This window comes from Emydura macquarii, unplaced genomic scaffold, assembly GCF_026122565.2.
Source record: "Emydura macquarii macquarii isolate MOO-44397 ecotype Brisbane River unplaced genomic scaffold, CSIRO-AGI_Emac_v2 contig_1477, whole genome shotgun sequence".
Taxonomy (NCBI): Eukaryota; Metazoa; Chordata; order Testudines; family Chelidae; genus Emydura; species Emydura macquarii.
The window spans coordinates 24596063-24616619 of NW_027131614.1; the positions used below are offsets into that span (position 1 = coordinate 24596063).

General features: G+C 47.8%; 1 protein-coding gene across 3 annotated transcripts in view; it reads left to right on the forward strand.

Moving 5' to 3' along the window:
• The window catches only part of PRKDC (protein kinase, DNA-activated, catalytic subunit), a 173304-nt gene that overhangs the window by 91944 nt on the left and 60803 nt on the right, over positions 1-20557 (forward strand). For all 3 annotated transcript variants that reach the window (XM_067553799.1, XM_067553800.1, XM_067553801.1), the window contains 4 exons: positions 14986-15084; positions 16906-17116; positions 17612-17801; positions 18243-18458. In XM_067553799.1, coding sequence (XP_067409900.1) covers positions 14986-15084; positions 16906-17116; positions 17612-17801; positions 18243-18458 — 716 coding nt within the window. The remainder of the gene's footprint in view (positions 1-14985; positions 15085-16905; positions 17117-17611; positions 17802-18242; positions 18459-20557) is intronic.

Consider the following 20557-nt stretch of genomic DNA (forward strand, 5'->3'; position numbering starts at 1 on the left):
CCTCTCACACACCGGGATCCACTGGCATCAACGAACACTGATCATTGGCAACTAAATCTATCCAAGGCACCATCTTCCTCAGCAGTTACACTATCTCATCTGGCTCCAGCGGTTTGGACAAGTAGAATTCCTCTTACACTGGTGAGATCTGAATCCATTGCCACTCCAAAGGACATTTTCACTGTCCTGGATCCAGAATCCCCCACTCTATCGGGTCCATCTGTCTCTAAAGAGATAATACCACCAAGGGAGTCAACCGCTGGAAAGAGTTTGTCACCTGTCCAATACATGGACTACAACTCTCCTCCAGTGGCACCGATGGTACCACTGCTGAAACCAGAGTTGGCCTTCTCTTCATCAGGAGATTCTGACCCACCTATGAATCTCTTTTTTCCCCCATCCTACATATCCTCCGCCACCCAAAAGACCTGCACCAGTTTGGGACCAACCTCCATCTCATCTAATTCATAGCCTTTGGTACCCCATGCCACAGGGGCCTTTGTGAGCCCCTACTAATCCTTCCTACTGGTCATGTTGGAGCTCTTAGTATCATTACTTCCCTGCAGGGTCTTCTAGTCTTCTAGGATCTGCTAGTTAGTCATTCTTTGCCTCTACTTTAAGGGAATGCTTAGATCTTCCCCTGGATCCTACAGAGGAGGAGAAGCATTGTGCACCGGATCCAACCGTTCCACCGGAACCAGTAAGATGGCCACCTTCATGTCTGGAGAAAACGGTGACTCCTGTATCTCCTCCTCCCCCAAATGACTTGAGATCATTACCACTACCACCTTCGCAGAGTTGCTGGAGAACTGCAGATTCCTTTTGAAGAGGTCCAGGACACTCAGCACAGACTCCTAGACATCCTCTGCTCATCTTGAGCCAACAGAATAACGCTACCTGTTAATGAAACCATACTGGAGCCAGCTAGTACAGTTTGGCACATGCCTGACACCTGTGCTCCCACTCCCAAGAGAGTGGAGAAGTGTAATGTGTCAGCCAAAGGAGCAGAATATTTGTTTTCTGACCCCACTCCCAATTCACTGGTGGTCGAGGCTGCTTCTGAAAGGGCTAGACAGCAACATCCCTGGTTTGCTCCTACTGATAAAGAGGGCAAACGCCTGGACCTGTTAGGTGGAAAGGGTTTTTTGTCATCTAACCTCCAATTCAGGATAGCCAATTACTAAGCACTAATGGCTAGATATGACTTTCTGAAATACTCCAACTTTGTGGAGTTTAGTGACAGCCTTCCACAACAGGAGGGGGCTTGTTTCCAAGCTTTGATAGATAAAGACAAACTGATAGCCAAGACTAATCTCCAGTCCGCAGTTGATGCCATAGCTCTAAAGGAGGTATCAGCGGCTATTGCCACTGTTATGCACAGGGAGTCATGGCTCCATGTCAGGGTTTCCAAGGGAGGTCCTGAATACCCCTTCGATGAATAGTAGCTCTTCCACCACAAGATGGACAAGTCTCTCCATACCCTGAAGGACTCTGGGGCTACCCTCTATTCTCTGAGGATATACATGCCTGCCACCCCCCAAGAAGTTTCACTGCCAATCATTTAGACTTATATGTATTGCTCAACATTTTTTCCACCAAAGACCCTATGAACCTTCACACAAGAGACAGAGGGTTCAAAAGACTCACTTCCTCACACCCTGTGCAACAGGTTCTGCCTCTCAGTCTCAGCCCCTGGCTCGACATTATTTTTATGGCAATTTGCAAACCACTAAGCCCAACAGTTCAAAGCCCATTTGAGGGTTATTTAGTACTCTTTTTCAACACCTGGAGTGCCATAACAACAGACAAGTGGGTGGTGAATGTCATCCACTCTGGCTATACGATAGTTTGCCCCTACCTCCTCCAAAATCCCCACTCCATTCCCATTTGCGGGCCACTCTCATGAGAGTATTCTCAAACAAGAGCTCTCTCTTAGACCAAGGAGTGATAGAACCCATCCCTCCTCAATACCAAGGAAGCGGGTTTTACTCAATTTACTTCCTGATACCCCAAAGGAATGAAGATTGGAGACTAACCCTCTACCTCCACCATCTCAACCACTTCATTTGCAAACTCAGGTTCTTCTTCGAGTGCTTGCTCATGTCCATTCCACTATAGGTGAGTGCGCGCCTCTGTGCACGGTTCCCAGAACTTTTTTCCCCTTAGCAGATCCCGTAGGGCCAGCTCCGGCGCCCCCCGGAGTCCCATGCACATGCCCCGGTATATGAGGCACTGCCGGCACACAGAAAAGAAAAGTGCAAGATTTGCAGGGCTTTTAAACCGAGGACTCAGAAGGACCGAGAGATCCGGTTAAAAACCCTGCTGATGGAGGCAGCGCTCCGCCCGGCGTCCAAGCCAGCCCGCTCCACCTCGGCACAGAGCGGGACCATGGTGCAGAGCACACTGCTGGCACTGGCCTCGACTCGGCACCGTGCAACATCGCCAGCACCAGCCTCGACTCGGCACTGAACAACATCACCGATACCGAAAGAGGAAGAAGCAGCGTGTGGAGTGCGGACACTCCCCTGCGCCGTTGGTACAGGCAGGGTCGAGTACAGAGATGCACTGGACCCAGCACGTTGAGTCTTCTCCAGTGCCTGCATCTCCCATCAGGGAGTCTTGCCCGACTCCTGGGAGTGGGAGAGTGCCCCTGCCGACGCCATCGACACCGGAGGCTTTTCAGGCGGCAAGAGCCTTGTTGGCCTTGCCTATGCCACCTCCGCCCCCGCCTGCCAAGGGAGAAGAGGCCGGTGTCATGAGGAAAAACCACGTTGGGTCCCCCTGAAGGGCGGTGGAGATCCCCGGTATGGGGAGGAAGATCTCCTGCCGGACGGCCACCAAGGGTAGAGAAGAGACGCTCCCCCAGCATTTGCTCCAGGTTGGCGTTGTCAAGCTGACCTGCTTCGACTCAGGACGTGGAGTCTCCCTCTTGGTGCGGACGGCGATCCTTGGCACTGGAGGCAGTGCAGGCCAGGAGGTGGCACCGGTTGAGGTCTGCCAGGCGGTACTTGGACAGCTCCTGTCCAAGTTCCCCGGCACTAAGGAGTTCGCCCGTGCGCACATGGCACAGAACCTGGTCGCCATCGGAGGACCCGGCACGGAGGAGTTCGCCCACACCGAGGTGGTACAGACCCCGGTTGCCATCGGAGGACCCACCACCGCAGAGTCCACCACGCAGAACCTGGTCGCCAGAGTCCGGCTCGGCACCAAGGAGCTCGGAGCAGCGCCGACCTCGGTCACCGAAAGGGTCTGCAGGTCTGCACAGCAAATGGCACAGGAAGTCATTGGTACTGAGTTGATGCTCCGGTACCTCTAGCTCTTCGGAGCGCACCTCCGTTCATCGGCACCGTTTGCGGCAACGGAGGCGGTCCTCATCGTCCTCCAGGTCAGAGGCGTCGAGAGGGCAGACCCCGGCACGGAAGGACATCTGGGACTGAAGGACATGCGTGGCACCGCCGGTCCAGTGACTCTGGGTCTCCCGAGGAGGGGGAAGCTGTCGGGAGAGCCGATGCCCCCCACAAAGCATCACAACCCGTGGCGCAGTCAGCCCTGAGTTGGCCCCAGGAACAATGGCCCCAACAATGGGCTTATTGGACCTCATGGGGTATCCAGATGGGGCTGGGTCCCACTCCATCCTGTCATTAGAGGTGCAGTCCGTGCCTCCGGTACGGGAGAGGACCCAGAGACACCACTCCTCGGATGAGGAGTCAGACCCCATGGAGGGATCCTCAGCGGGTGCAACCCTTCCCCAGGAGGGGGCGCACCCGCAGGACACGCCTCGGCAGTCCTCTTCCTCCTCACCGGATGAGGCAGTCTCCTGGGACCACTCGGCACCACTGGAGGATTTCAGGGCGCACCAGGAGCTGCTTAAGAAAATGGCCTCCAACTTGGGGCTGAAGGTGAAAGAATTAGAAGAGGCCGAAGATAGCTTCTTTAATGTGCTGGCAGCAACTGCCCCAGCGAGAGTAGCCCTCCCAGTCCATGGAATGGTCCTTAAAATTGTAAAGGCCCTGTGGCAAACCCCTTCCTCGGTCGCCCCTATGTCAAAGGCGGCCGAGATAAAGTATTGCATCCCGACTGAAGGGTTTGAGTATGTGTTCACTCACCCTGCCCTGGGAAGCCTGATGGTAGATGCGGCTAACCAGCGTGACAGGCAAGGTCAGCCAGGGTCCACTCCCAAGAACAAAGACAACAAAAAGCTGGATTTGTTTGGGAGAAAGGTATATTCCACGGCAAGCCTGCAGTTCAGGATTGCCAATGATCAGGTCCTCCTGGGTAGATATAATTTCAATTTGTGGCACTCCCTCAGGCGGTTCACTGAGGCCCTGCCCCAGGACCAGGCTGCAGACTTTAACACCATCGTGGAGGAAGGAACAATGGTGGCTAGGGCAGCGCTCCAGGCGTCCTGTGACACTGCAGACTCGGCGGGCAGGGCCATAGCCTATGCCATCTCCATGAGAAGGTGCTCGTGGCTGCAATCTTCGGGCCTGTCCCAGGAGGTGCAGCAGTCAATTCAGGACCTCCCCTTTGATGGGTCGGCCCTATTCTCCGACCAGACCGATGTGAAGCTGCACGGTCTGAAGGACTCCAGGGCCACGTTTCACTCCCTGGGCTTGTACACGCCCAGGCTTCCAGGCATCAATCACAGCCCCAGGCACAGCAGCAGCCAAGGCCTCCGCCCAGGCCTTTTCGACCCTATATGAATAGGAATAGAACTAGAGGGTTTAGAAGGAGAAATCAGCGCCCAAGCTTGTCCTCAGCTTCCCAGCAGGGGCCCCCCACGAGGTCGGACAACCAGAGCAGACAATTTGATGGTGCACCTCAGGGTGGCACCCCGACTGCTATCCTGGATCCGCCCCTCCCCTTCCTAAACAGGTTAAGACCCTTCTATCCCGAATGGGCAAAGATCACTTAGGACCATTGGGTCCTTCGGATAGTCTCAGGGCTATGCCCTACATCTACCCTTCTCCCAAAACAACCCCCCCCCCGTCCCTCTTCATGGACCCCTCTCATGAGCAACTCCTCTTGCAGGAGGTGATCACTCTCCTCAACATAGGAGCGGTGGAAATGGTCCCCCAAGGCAGAAGGGGGAAGGGGTTCTATTCGAGGTATTTCCTTATCCCCAAGGTGAAGGGGGGTTTGAGACCCATATTAGATCTACGTCATCTCCACAAATATGTCAAATGACTCAGGTTTTGCATTGTCTCCCTAGCTTCCATAATCCCTTCCCTGGATTCAGGAGACTGGTGTGCTGCCCTCAATCTCAAGGATGCATACATTCATGTGTCTATACTCCCCAGCCACAGGCGTTTCCTCCATTTCAGTGTGGCTGGCTCCCACTACCAGTTCACAGCCCTGCCCTTTGGCCTATCTTCGGCTCCAAGGGTGTTCACCAAGTGCATGGTGGTAGTGGCTGCCCAGCTGAGACGAAAGGGTGTGCAAATTTTTCCTTACCTAGACGATTGGCTGATCAGGGGCAGGACCAGGCCCCAAGTGCAGGAGAGTGTGACCCTCACTTGCTCCATGTGCAGCGTGCTGGGACTGCTCATAAACGAGCAAAAGTCCACACTAACCCCAGTGCAACACACAGAATTCATTGGGGCCACCCTGGACGCTTCCCAGGCCAAAGCCTTCCTGCCTCATCCACATTTTGAGGCGATGGTCTCTATCATCTCCCAGCTGCACCAATGGTCCATGACAACAGCCAGGCACTGCCTACAGCTGTTAGGCCACATGGCGGCCTGCACGTACGTAGTGAGACTAGCTCGCCTGAGGCTCAGACCGCTTCAGGGGTGTTGGCCTCGGTATATGTGCCGAGCAGACACCTATTGGACCGGGTGGCCAGAGTTCCCCCACCCATCTTAGCCTCCCTAAACTGGTGGCGGACTCCCAGGGCGGTGATGAAGGGCGTTCCGTTCAGGGAACTGATCCCGTCAGTCACCCTAATTTCCGACGCTTCGGATGTAGGATGGGGAGCCCATATCATGCCGACTCAGGGTCCCTGGTTGGGGCAAGTGAGGTGCCTGCACATCAACGTGAAGGAGCTGGGGGCCATTCACTTAGCGTGCAAGGTGTTCCTCCGTTTCGTGACAGGCAGAGTGGTACAGGTGCTCATAGACAACACTGCAGCCATGTTTTGCATAAACAGGCAGGCAGAGCGCGCTCCTCGGTCCTCTGCGAGGAAGCTATCCGCCTGTGGGATTTTGCCATGAGGCACAATTTCCTCTTGACTGCCTCTCACCTTCCAGGAGTGAGGAATAACAAGGCGGATCACCTCAGCTGGTCGTTTCTACCCCACCACAGCTGGTCGTTGCACCCAGAGGTGTTGGCTATGATCTTCGAGAAGTGGGGCGTTCCCCAACTGGACCTGTTTGCGTTGGCCTGGAACATGAAGTGCCTGAGGTTCTGCTCGCTTTGGGGTTGCGAGACTCGGTCAATTTCCGATCCGTTCCTCATTGACTGGACAGGGACCCTCATATACTCATTCCCACCCATTCCACTCCTGCCCAAGGTCCTGCTGAAAATACATTGGGACAGGGCAAAGGTTACATTCATCGCTCCAGCCTGGCCGAGACATACTGAACCTCTCGATTCCCCCCAAGCCTGGAGCTCCCGAGGCGACACGATATTCTCTCCCAGGACCATGGTCGCCTGTTGTATCCGTACCTGGTCTCCCTGCACCTCACAGCCTGGAGGCTCTGTGCTGATAGACGGAGAGAGAGCCTGCTTGGTGCAGGCCCAACAAGTCCTGCTTGGCAGCAGGAAACCTTCCACAGTGGTCGTGTATTGGGCTAAATGGAAATGGTTTATCTCTGGGGCGGAGTCCCGGGGCATTCTGCCCAGCCCCTCGCCTGTACAGGCAATCCTGGAGTACCTGCTCCAGCGAAAGCTCCAGGGGGTCTGGCGCTGGCCTCGCTGAAAGTTCACCTGGTGGCCATTTCAGCCTTCCATCAGCCGCTAGAGGGCAGATCCTTGTTCCCCATCCCATGTCGGTTAGGTTCCCCAAGGGGGTGGAGAGGCTTTATCTGCAGATCCGTAACCCGGTGCCTCCCTGGGATCTCAACCTGGTCCTCTCGAGACTCACGGGGCCCCCCCTTTTGAACCTATGGCTTCATGCCTTCTGCTCATGCTTTCATGGAAGGTAGCCTTCCTGGTGGTCATTATCTTAGCTAGGAGGTTCTCCAAAATTAGGGCCTTGACCTTGGAGCCCCCTTATACAATATTGTATAAGGATAAGGTGCAGTTGAGGCCGCATCCAGCTTTCCTGCCCAAGGTGGTTTCCCAATTTCATTGTAATCAAGATATTTTTCTCCCCGTGTTTTTTCCCAAACTGCACGGCTCGGAGAAGGAGAGGAGATGGTATTCGCTGGACATGAGATGAGCCTTGGCCTACTACATCGAGCATACAAAGCCGTTCCGGAAGTCGTCGCAGCTCTTCGTTGCAGTGACGGACCGGATGAAAGGCTCACCTGTCTCCACCCAGTGCATCGCCTCGTGGATTACATCTTGCATCAAGTTCTGCTACGAGCAGGCGAGGGTGCCGTTTCTGGGAACCATCACAGCGCACTCAACCAGAGCTCAAGCCTGTCTACAGCCTTCCTGGAGTGTGTCCCTGCAGGACATCTGCAAAGCCGCCATCTGGTCGTCGAATACCTTCACGTCCCACTACGCCATTATTCAGCAGGCAAGAGAGGACGCGGGATTCAGCAGAGCGGTGCTGAGGGCAACTCATTGGTAACTCTTACCCACCTCTGAAGTATTGCTTGTTAGTCACCTATAGTGGGATGGACATGAGCAAGCATTCGAGGAAGAAAACAAGGTTACTTTCTAGTAACTGATGTTCTTCGAGATGTTGCTCATGTCCATTCCACAACCCACCTCCCGTCCCTGCTGCCGGAGTTGGCAGAAAGAAGGGACTGAGGGGGCATAGGGCCGGCAGTGCCTCATATACCGTGGCATGTGCGCGGGGCTCCAGGGGGCACCGGAGCCGGCCGTACGGGATCTGCTAAGGGGAAAAAAGTTCCGGGAACCATGCACGGAGGAGCGCACTCACCTATAGTGGAATGGACATGAGCAACACCTCTCGAAGAACATCAGTTACTCGTAAGTAACCTTGTTTTTCACATGGTCAAGTTGACATCTATAATCCCATCTTTAGAAAAGGCATGTGGTTTATGGCTGTTGACATGAAGGATGCCTATTTCATGTAGCCATTCATCCCATTCACAGATGCTTCCTCAAATTCATGGTGGCTCTGATCATTTTCAGTACAGAGTACTTCCTTTTGGCCTAGTGACTGCCCCAGAGTCTTTAACAAGGTATTTTTTGGTGGTAGCAGCTCACATCAGGTGTCGTGGTCTCTTTGTCTTCATCTACCTCAATGACTGGATCCTTGTAGCCATGTCCCACCAGAAAGCCTATGCGTCAACTTCTATAATGCTGCATCTCCTCTCCTCACTGGGAGTCAGCATAAATTCTGAAAAATCTGTTCTCATCCTTGCACAGTCTCTGGACTTCATTGGGGCCACCTTGCATTCTATCATCGCAAGAGTGTACTTACCTAAGGACAGGTTCCAGACCATGAACAATATCGTAGATCACAGAAAACGCTTGAGTACCAGTCAAGACATGTTTGTCTGTCTTAGATCATATGGCCTCGTGGACCTACATCATCCTGTTTGCAAGACTTCACCTTCATTGCCTTCAAACGTGGCTGCGATTGGTATACTCTCCAAACTGCCATCCCATGAACTCATGGTAACAGTTCCCACCAAAATATTGTCTTCCCTGCTTGGTGGACAAATCCTCATCAGGTATGCTTGGGTGTCTCCTTTCTCCCTTCCTCACCAGACAGAACTATTATTAGAGATGTAACCCTAATCGGTTGGAGAGCCCACGTGAACAACCACACAGCACAGGGTACCTGGATGTCTCAAGAGTCCAGGATGCACATCAGTCTCTTGGAGTTGCAATCAGTCTGGAAGGCATGTAAGGCCTTTCTTCTGTTCATCCACATTGACCATGTCTTTATAATGTCAGACAGTGTTATAACTGTCTTATAAATGTCAACAACCACAGAGGAACAAGATCCATCCCCTTGAGTGCAAAAGTGGTCAGCCTGTGGAACTGGTATGTCAGCAGTCAAATCACCCTATTGGCAGCCTACCTTCTGTTGAAGCAAAATGTGCTTGCAGACTTCCTCAGCAGACCTTTTGCAGTTGAGCACAAGTGGAACTCCACAACTTGGTACTGCATAATATTTTTGCTCTATGGGGAACCTCAGCAAGAGATCTGTTTGCCTCTCAAATTAATAGGAAATGCATCATGTATTGCTCCAGAGGATTCTTAGGTTTCAAATCCCAGGGTGACGCTCTACTTCTTCCTTGTTTGGACCAGTTAAGCTATGTCTTTGCTCCGCTACTGTTCTTTCCAAGAGTTCTACACAGAATCCAACAGGACAGCACATGGGTCACTCTGATTGCTCTTTACTGGCTCAGACAGTTTTGGTTTCCCAACCTCCTATGCGTGTCTTCCCGACTACCAATCATTCTCCCAATTTTTCCTGAACTCCTGACCCAGTGGAATGGCAAGATCAAGCACAGAACCACGTGCGCTATACCTTAGGATTGTTATTCGAAAGGCTATTATCCTTAGAATGTTCATGCTCTGCAGCCGTATGAGACATCCCTTCTAATAGTAGGAAGGACTCAACTAGAAGATGTTACCTAGCTAAATGGAGGTGCTTTTCTTCTTGGGCACATCAAAAGAGCATTTGCCCAGAAACTGCAGATATTTCTCTCATCTTGGACTATGTCCTTTCTCTGAAGGCATCAGGCATGTCCATCAGCTCCTTGCAGGTCCACTTGGCAGCAATCTGCATACTGGCCACTTTCTCAGGGCTACTTAGTCTTTACATACCACTGACCACCAGATTCTGGAAAGGCCTAATCAGAACTTTCTCATCTATTCAGAAGCCTACTCCAGGGTGGGACCTGAGCCTTGTTCTTACAAGACTCTCAAGGCCCTCCCTTTGAACCTTTTGCTTCTTGCTCCATGTCTCCTTTCTATGAAGGTTGCTTTCCTGATAGCCATCATCTCATCTAGAAGGGTTGGTGAGCTTGGAGTGATGATTAAAGCCGTGTGCGGATACACAAATATGGATCTTCATTCGATCCGCATCTGCCCCAATCAACTTATATCTGACCACGATCAGCTTAGGTCACCCGCACTGGCAGCTCTGGGGCCCAAAGGCTGATTGGTGGCAGGCAGGGGAGCCCCACCTATCCAGTTGATGATAAGCCTGCAGGGGAGCCCTGCGAAACAGCTGCTCTGCAGCCAGCTCCCATCCTCATCTCAAAAGCAGAAAAGCAGCCTCAAAGCCTATGAGCTGCAGACAGCTGTTTCCCCACTTTTGAGATCTGTATTCGATCCACCATCCGTAAAAAACGATCCGCAGATATGTGCAGATTTGCAGGGCTCTAGCGATGATGGCAGATCCTTCTTACACTATATTCCATAAAGATAAGGTTTCTTTGCATCTACACCCCAAATTAACCCCAAAGTAGTTTCAGAATTTCATCTTGACCAATCAATTGACTCACCTCTGTTCTTTCCAAAACCACATGTATCTGCAGAGGAATGAAGACTCCACTCCCTCAATGTTTGGTGGACCTTGGCAAAGAACAAAAATAATCAGGAAGTCCTGATACTATTTGTTGCTATAGTAGAAAGAATCAGGGAGCCTGCTATCTCCACCCAGAGAATCTCCAAATGGATCTCTGGCTGCCTTCTGCTCTATCAACTATAGAACCCCGCCATGGGATAAGGCCTCATTCCACAAGAACACAAGCCACAACTACAGCATCAGTTTAAGAGGTGCCTCTCCATTATGCCCTGGTGCAGGACTTCTCTGCTGATGCTTCCTTTGAATAGTGATCCTCTCTCAGCTATACTGTCCACATCTTCATACCCTCCTCCAACTTAAACTTCAACTACCCAAACATCTGGTGGAAAAATAACACAGCAAGGCACAGATTAACCAGCAAGTTTTTGGAATGTATTGGAGACAATTATTTATTTTAGAAGGTGGGGAAGGCTGCTGGGGAGAGGCTGTTCTAGATTTGATTTTGACAATAGGAAGGAACTGGTTGAGCATTTGAAAGTGGAAGGCAGCTTGGGTGAAAGTGATCATGAAATAAGAGTTCATGATTCTAAGGAACGGTAGGGGGGAAAACAGCACAATATAGATAATGGATTTCAAGAAGGCAGGTTTTAGAAACTCAGTGAGTTGGTAGATAAGATCCCATGGGAAGTTTGAGGGGAAAAACAGTTCAAGAAAATTGGCAGTTTTCAAAAAGACATTATTAAGGGCATAAAAGCAAACTATCCCAGTGGGTAGGAAAGATAGGAAATATGGCAAGAGACCACCCTGGCTTAACCAGGAGATCTTCAATTATCTGAATCTGAAAAAAAGCCCTACAAAAAGTGGAAACTAGGTCAAATTACAAAGGGTGAATATAAACAAATAACTCCAGTATGTAGAACAAAATTAGAAATGCCAAGGCACAAAACAAGATTAAACTAGCTAGAGACAAAAAGGATAACAAGAAAACATTCTACAAATATATTAGAAGCAAGAGGAAGACCAAGGACAAGGTAGACCCATTACTCAATGAAGGAGGAAAACCAATAAGAGAAAATGTGGAAATGGCAGGGGTGCTAAATGACTTTCTTGTTTTTTCACCAAAAAGTTTGGTAGCAATTGGATATCTTTCTTAATGAATGCCAGAGAGAAGGAGGTCAGTTCGGGCTAATATAGGAAAAGAACAAGTTAAAAATTACTTAGACAAGTTAGATGTCTTCAAGTCACCAAGGCCTGATGAAACACATCCTAGAATACTCGAGCTGACTGAAGAGATATCTGAGCCATAAGCGATTATCTTCAAAAAGTCATGGAAGACTGGAGAGATTCCAGAGGACTGGAAGAGGCAAATATAGTGCCAATCTATAAAAAGGGGAATAAGGACAACCCGGGGAATTACAGACAGTCAGCTTAGCTTCAGTAGCAGGAAAGATAATGGAGCAAATAAAAAAGCAATCAGTTTGCAAACACTTAGAAGATAATAGGGTAATAAGTGACAGCATGGATTTGTCAAAAACAAATCCTGTCAAATCAACCTAATAGTTTTCTTTGACCAGGTAACAAGCCTTGTTGGATAGGGAGGAAATGGTAGATGTGGTTTATCTTGACTTTTTGATACTTTGTCGCATGACTTTCTCATAAACTTACTAGAAAAATCTAGATAGAACTACTATAAGGTGGGTGCATAACTAGTTGGAAAGCCATTCCCAGAGAGCAGTTATTAGTTCACAGTCAAGCTGGAGAGCATGTCAAGTAGGGTCCCACAGGGATCAGTTCTGGGTCCAGTTCTATTCAATATCTTCATCAGTGATTTAGATAATGGTATAGACAATACACTTTTAAAGTTTGCAGTTGATACCAAGCTGAGAAGGGTTGCAAGTGCTTTGGAGGATAGTATTGAAATTCAAAATGATCTGGAGAATTGGTCTGAAGTAAATAGGATGAAATTCAATATGGAAAAATGCAAAGTACTCCATTCAGGAAGGAACAATCAGTTGCACACATACAAAATGGGAAATGACTCCCTAGGAAGGAGTACTGTGGAAAGGGATCTGAGGGTCACAGTGGATCACAAGCTAAATATGAGTTAACAGTGTAACACTGTTGCAAAACAAGCAAACATTCAGGGATGTATTAGCAGGACTGTTGTAAGCAAGACACAAGAAGTAATTCTTCCATTCTGTTTCACACTGATTAGGCCTCAACTGGAGTATTGTGTCCAGTTCTGGGCACCACATTTCAGGAAAGATATGGACAAACTGGAGAAAGTGTAGAGAAGAGCAATAAAAATGACTAAAGGTCTAGAAAACATGACCTATGAGGGAAGATCGGGGGGGGGGAAACCCCAAACTGGATTTGTTTAGTCTGGAGAAGAGAAGACTGAGGAGGGACATAACAATTTTCAAGTTCATAAAAGGTTGTTGCAAGGAGGAGGGAGAAAAAGTGTTCTCTTTAACCTCTGAGGATAGGACAAGAAACAATGGGCTTAAATTGCAGCAAAGCCAGTTTAAGTTGGACATTAGGAAAAACTTCCTAACTGTCAAGATAGTTAAGCACTGGAATAAATTGCCTAGGGAAGTTGTGGAATCTCCATCATTGGAGATTTTTAAGAGCAGGGTAGACAAACACCTGTCAGGAATGGTTTAGGTCAGGAGTTGGCATCCTATGGCCACGTTTGGCACACGAGATGATTTTAAGTGGCACACATCAGGGTTGTATAATTTTGGTGGCGCTGGGCCCATGTCACATGGGAAAGGGCGGGGCTGGGAGGGGAGAGGAAGAGCGGCCACGGAATAGTTCTGCTTGGGGCTGTCTGTGGGGGTGGCGCTGGCCGGGCCCTTGGCGGAGGAGCTACTCCCGCTGACATCCCCAGTGGCTGCGCCGACCCAGCCCTTCAGCCTCCCAGCCCCCACTCCATCCCCGCTGGGCGCATCGAGGGAGCCGCGGGGATCCCGACCACACAGGGGCCAGGCAGCCTCTGCCCTCCCTTCTCCCTCCCACTGCCAGTCGCATGGCCCAGGGTCATCTGCCTCTCTCATTCCCACTCCCCGCTGGAGGGGCCAGGTTGGTGCGGTCGCTGGGGATGTCAGCGGGGGGTGGCTCTTCAGAGGGGGGGGCCCAGCTGGCATCCCCTCCGAGGCTGGCGCGCCCCTCAGTCACTGCCACCGCACCCCCCTCCCACAGTGGGGGATGGGGTAAAGTGGGAGAGTGGGAAATGAGCCTGCAGAGACACACCCTGCCCCACCAGCGGGGAGTGTCACAAATATAAATAGTGGCCCCCAGGCGCTGGACATTCAAGGTACGCCACTGGCCAGGGCACTGGGCCCACAGTACATGGGAGAGAGGCAGGGGGAGACTTGGCATGCCACTTCCCAAAAGTTGCCAACCTCTGGTCTAGATAATACTTAATCCTGCCTTGAGTGCAGGGGACTGGATTAGAAGATTTCTTGAGGTCCCTTCCAGTCCTACAATTCTCTGATTATTTAATGTTTGTAAAGCACTTTGAGGATAAGTGCAAACTTTGATTTATTATAGAAGAGTGTTCTTCTTTCACCATATTATTGAATTATTGTGTTATTTTTCGACCTTTTTAAAGTTCTGTTACATTTTCACAAATGTTTGCCTTCTGTTTGAAAAAAAAAATCCAACCAAACCCCCCAACAGTCTAACATTCTTGCTGCTAACAATCTGTTCTGGCAAGACACTGTAATGAGAGTTGTGGATACATGGCATCTTGCAGGACTGGGTAAAAAAAATGCTGTTTCTGGCCAGAAGTTGCATGTCTCCTCTGAGATTTCCAATAGTATTATTTCCTGAATTGACCAGCAGAGGCTTCTGACAACTAGCATCGCTTAGTTTTCTTTTTACCTCTTGTTTCAGAAACCAAAAATCTGAAATATAACTTGTCTAGCTGACAACTCTTCTTCACCAGTCTTGGGATCACATGTCTCCTGACCACTTACTATAAGCTTTGTTGTTGTGTCTTCACTGCAATGTAGCTACGCAAAATCAACACTATACCTCTCATTTGGGTTTGGTGTCTCCTAGCAACATTGCAGAAAAAGCTATAGACCGTTGTCTCTACTAGGGTTTTGCAGTGAGGTGGCCAGAATGCTTTAGTTATCTCTTTGTTTAAAAAACAAAACAACCCCCCCCACCTCTTCCCCCACACACATTTTTGAGCAGTGAAGTCATACCATGTATGAGCCAAGTGCACTGCCATCAGGCCAAGTTGAGACCTTTTAGGGGTGTGGTTTATTTTCCCTCATTTGTTTCTTTTATTGCAAGTTGTTTGAGAGAGAAGTCAATAAGACATTCTTTATTTCTTTTTCATTTTACATCAGGGATCCAGAAAGCCAAGCAGATGAGGAGTCTCATGAAGTGTTTAAACTGACAAAAGGAATGCTTCTGCAGGGACTGATGGATAAGAACTCTGGACTACAGTGAGTCAGCACACTGAGTGTTATGATGGGCCAGCTGAGATGATAAAATCTTAAATATTGGTTTTTGTTCTGTTTTTCTTTAAGGGTTTTTAGGCAATAAATATACATTAAGCAGTAAATATAGTAGTGACACCTCAATCAAAACTTTATTTGTTTCTGGAGAGGGTTATTTTTCCTTCTTAATTTTTTTCTTTAATTGGAAGAGACAGCTTTCCCTATTTCAAAATTTCTGTTTACATTTCATAAAGAGGACAGAGCAATATTATAACTATTAGGCACTATAATAATAAACATGATTAATAGCCAATCAAGAGTGGTGCCCCATTGTGCTAAGCATTGTACAAACACAGAGTAGGAGATAGTCCCTGCCCTGAAGAGCTTACAGTCCAAATAGACAAGAGACACAGTGGGGGAAGGGATAGAACACACAAGCAGTGTGAACCACGTGATGGTGGCAAAAGTCCTGTTAGGTCCACAATTATTTTTTGGGGGGTTAGGTTTAGTTAGGAGGGGATACTCTAAATCGAAAGAAAATAAAAGATAGTCAGGTGTGGAGTGAAGCTGAGGCGAAGAGGTTGTGAGGCTGCAGGGACAGGGAGTGGTTGGAACAAATCCATACAGGGCAGAGGAAGTCTGAATACATGCAACAGTTTTGACTGGAATGTCCAGAAATCCCTGCTTTGCCTGTTTCTGCACCTACCAGGTAGAGCCTCTGGCTGGTTTCTCTCTGCAGCTCTCTCCCAAAGCTAAATGGTGGGAGGGCGGGGAGGCACCATCTGGGTTCTAGCACCCCCAGACTGGGCAGGGTCTCCACGACACTGTCCTGAGACCATAGCATGCTGTCATGGCTTTGGCTGTTTCTTGTCCTACCTTCTGATGCAATGTCACTAACACTGACCAATTCAGCAAGTACATACAATAGTATAAACTTTTTAAAGTACAGTAGAACTGGGTTTATCTGGTTTAATTGAGACCAAGGCCAGATTAAATAATCAAAACACCAGATAAACTGGAAAATGGGAAAATGCAATGCTGAGGCGCCATCTAGCTGCCACTGGAGAGAGCTCCTGTTTTTGGCTCTGGAGTCCTGGTTATTCATTGAATGCGGAGAGCCAGTTAATGGAGGGTTGGATTAATGGAGTCTACTGTATAATATTAACAAAAGGTCAACATTTTAAAAAGTGTGTGTATCCTATTCTGTTGCACTGCATTTAGCTGAAATAGTGAGAATTTGAAAAAACGTTAAGTGCTTGGTCCAAAGCCTATTAAGTCAGTGGGAGCCCTAAATCAGTAAGTCTCTTTAGTTTATATTAGACTTACGTTAATAGTATAACATAGTCCCTATGCCAGTACCTAAACTTCTGATCTATAAATTGACATATGTAATTAGGTCCAGTGTTGGAGGAAAGTTTTGTTGTTAACTTTTATAATGAAGCATGATAGGAAAAAAGGTGTGTTTATAGGTCTGTGCCCACAATCTCTCTCTTGTTTGGATGAAAATGATTTCATGATCATAAGTAAAATTTAAATTGATAAAGTATAAAAAAATCCTTGTGACCTAACTAAAGTTTTTAATACCATTTAGATGAAATACAGATTGGGGGTGTGGAGGGTGGGAAATGAGATGATTAACATAAACCAGTGTGGGACTATTGGGGTAGAGGAATTAGTGGAGTAAGATATTCCTAATACTAATCCATTTTATGTATTTTTACTATTCACTCGTTTTAAAAAAAAAGGAAGTCTTTGAGTCAAGTGTTGTTTAAGTCTATAGTGTCCCATTTGTAACTTTCCAAATATGTTTCTCCTCTCTCTTTACAGATTAATTATTAGGAATTTTTGGAGTGATGAAACTAGGTTACCTACAAATACCCTTGATCGTATGTTGGTTTTGTTAAATTCCTTATACTCTACCAAGATAGAAACACAATATTTGAGTTTAGCAACGAATTTTCTGCTTGAAATGACCAGCAAGAGCCCAGATTATTCCAGAAAAATGTTCGAGCATCCACTTTCAGAATGCAGATTTCAGGTGAATTATAATATTTGTATCATCCTATAGAACTATGCAGCAGTGTCCAGTTATTAATATAGCTATCACCTTAGCAAGCGTTAAAAAGAGCTGAAGTCATGAAGGAGACATAAGAACTTAATTATAACTGAAGTGATAATTATATGATGTGTGCAAATTGTCAGAGGTCTTTGTGGTAGGCTATGCATTGTGTGCCTTAAATAATAAAATTAAATACATAAAAAGGCACCTATAGCTTGGAAAGATAACCATGCATAACTAAAAAATCAAGATAAGGGGGTTCAAGTGTTATCATAGCAGAATTGATGCTAAATGATTACTCCATATTTGAATCAGGATCATGCCACGTTACCGAAATATGAACAGTTGTCGTATGTTCCTGTAGGTTGAGACCAAAACTAAATTTAAAGTGATATATTACATATTAGCCATTTTATCTCAGCGGTGGAAAAAGTTTCAGTTTACTGTGCTCTTAAGATCTTTTTGCATGCATAGGACTTCACGATTGATTCTAACTGGCGTTACCGAAGTACTGTTCTCACGCCAATGTTTGTGGAGACTCAAGCTTCCCAAAGTGCCAACAGGAATCGGTCACAAGAAGGATCCTTTTCAACTCATGGGTCACTAGGTGGTCAAGTGAGGGCTACCCAACAGCAGTATGAATTTACACCTACACAAAATGTCAGTAAGTACAGATCAGCATGATCTGGAGCCCTCCTGTTCCCCAAAGGAACAATTCTACTTTCCTTATTTCTTTTGTGTATGCCTTTTTGCTAAGACAAAGATACACACAATATTATATTTACTTATCTGTTTTATGAAAAAACCTAAACACTCTGGCCAGCTGTAAATTGAAGTATGTTGCTAATTTGTTCCAATTCCAAGATGAGTCCTGCACACTTACTTTTCTTTGATTGATCCTATTTTTTAAGAGTCATGTCCAATTAAAAAGATTGGCCTCTCAGCTGAACATTTACTTTCTATTTAATCAACTTAGATACAAAAATGCAGCCTGCATTAGGTAACAATTGGACTATAACTTTTTGGAAGGAAAGTGACCAATTTTGTGCATATTTTCACTTAAATGAAGTCACATACTGATATGTCATTTTTCTGCTTTTGACAGGTGGGAGAAGCTCTTTTAACTGGCTAACGGGAAGCAGCATTGACACACTGGCAGAGTATACAGTTCCTTCATCCCCTGAATCCTTGTCCTCTTCCATGCTGTTTGTTAACAAGCGGACTGAGAAATCACAGAGGTCAGCCTTAAAACCATTGGGGCCCAATTTTGGGAAGAAAAGGTTGGGTTTGCCAGGAGATGAGGTGGACAGCAAAACAAAAGGTATCAATACCAATGCAATATGTTATTTTTTGTTAAAGAAAAACTGACTATGTGCAAGTGACTTAGGGGTGGCAGGACATCATCCTTGGGATGTTGTTTAATGAAGGGACAACCTAAGAAATTCTACTTCCTGGTATATCTGATGCAAGGAGCATGTCAGATGTGAGTCCTTCAGTTTGAGTGGGCTACTGTACCCCACTTAATATGTCTTTCATTCATTTTCCCAACATAAATATATCGAATGTGGCTGTTCATATTATAGGTGTCAAGTGAGTAGTGGGATTATTCGGGTGTCTGCAAAATGGGATGTTACAGGCTAAAATGATAGGGTGGGTAACAAAACCTCCATTGTCTAACATCAGCATTCCTTACTCATGTTTCTTGTTCTTTCTTAGATGATCAGAAAGTAAATGTCAGGAGAATCTATATTTCCTTTTGTCTTTAGATTTCTCTGACTATCTCTGTAAATAAACCTAACTAGTAGTAAACAGTTATTTCTTTTTCAAATAATCTGAGTAGCCTCATAGACATTTTTCAAATGGATTCCAATTTTACACCTTGTCTACACTAGAAAAATAAGTTGACATACTTACGTTGACTTTCAGCCACCGATATACATACATGCATGCATGCATATATGTATAAAATTAATATAGCGGTAGCTGATGTCCACACTGCTCTCCCTGGGTCAGTGGAGTGCGTCCTCACCAGGAGCACTTCCACTGACCTAAGGGGTAGTGTGTGGGGAGCTGAGAGACCCATCTCTTGGCTTCCTGCGGGCTTCCCTCCCCAACCCCACTCTGCTCCCCGGTTGCAGCCGGCAGCCAGCTGCAGCCCCCAGTGTCCTGCCTGGTCCTGGCTGTGAGCCAAGAGCGGGCTGCAGCAGCCCGCTTCTGGGCTCACAGCTGAGTGGCAGCCTCCCACGCCCTGGCTCGCAGCCGGGCTGCAGCTGCCCACATCCTGAGTTCACAGCCGGCACTGGGTGGCAGCCACCCACAGCTTGCCCAAGTCCTGGGCTTGCAGCATGGGGGGGGGGAGGCGGGCAGCTGCCTACATCCTAAGCTTGCCCGCATCCCGGGCTCGCAGCCAGCACCAGGGGGCAGCTGCCTGCATCCTGGGTTTGCCCACATCCCAGGCTCGCAGCTGGCACCAGGGGGCAGCCACCCGCACCCTTGTCCAGTCCGGCTTGCAGTCAGGAGTCAGGCTCCAGCCGCCTGTGGCTTGCCTGACTCCGACTCGCAGCTGGGAGCGGGCTTGCAACAGCCAGTGGCTTGCCTGGTTCTGGCTTGCCAACAAGCTGGCTCCGCTTACTTTGTCAATTTCACTGCTCTAGCAGAGTAGTGAAATTGACAAGTATGACAGCCCCTCCATCCCTATAAGGGGATGCAGTGTCTACACTGATACTGCTTCACCCTAGCTCTGTGGATAAATGCCCTACTCCTCTCGTCAAGCTGGTTTTATTTTGTCGAGAAAACAAGGCAGTTTTGTTGGTGAGGAGGTGACTGTAGTGTGTACATCAGCACTGTTTTGTTGACAAAACTCTCTGGTGTAGACCAGGTCTGACTTATCCATTGTTCATATAAAGCAGTCTCTGAAAATGAGCCTTAATTTATCCACTCCACATTTGAAAAACGCTAGCACTGTTCTGGAATTGCTTAGGGGTTTTCTTTACACTCAATTAAAAATAATGTGTGATGCAGATAGCTCTGGAGACTGACTCCTTCAACACGGACAATGCAACTTACCTCCCACTGCTGGGTCAAGGTACTTCAGCCCTGTCTTGAAAGGAACATACCCAAAGTAAGAAGAGATAGTCCAGCTCCCATGCCAGTCAGTCAATGGCCTTTCTGTTATCATTGCTAACAAGGGTGTCTGTTGTGATGGAGTAAGTTGTTTATGGGCATCTCTTTACTAAGTTGGACTGAAATCACAGAATTATTTCATATAAGGCCTCACTGAACAGGCATTGGAATAACACTTGTCCCTAACTGTCCTGGGTGGGATTTGAACCTGTGAGGCTTGAGGTGGAAATCTGTATAATCTATTACCAAATCTCTTGACCTGTCCAACTCTGATGTTTATAGAGAGCTGAACACATG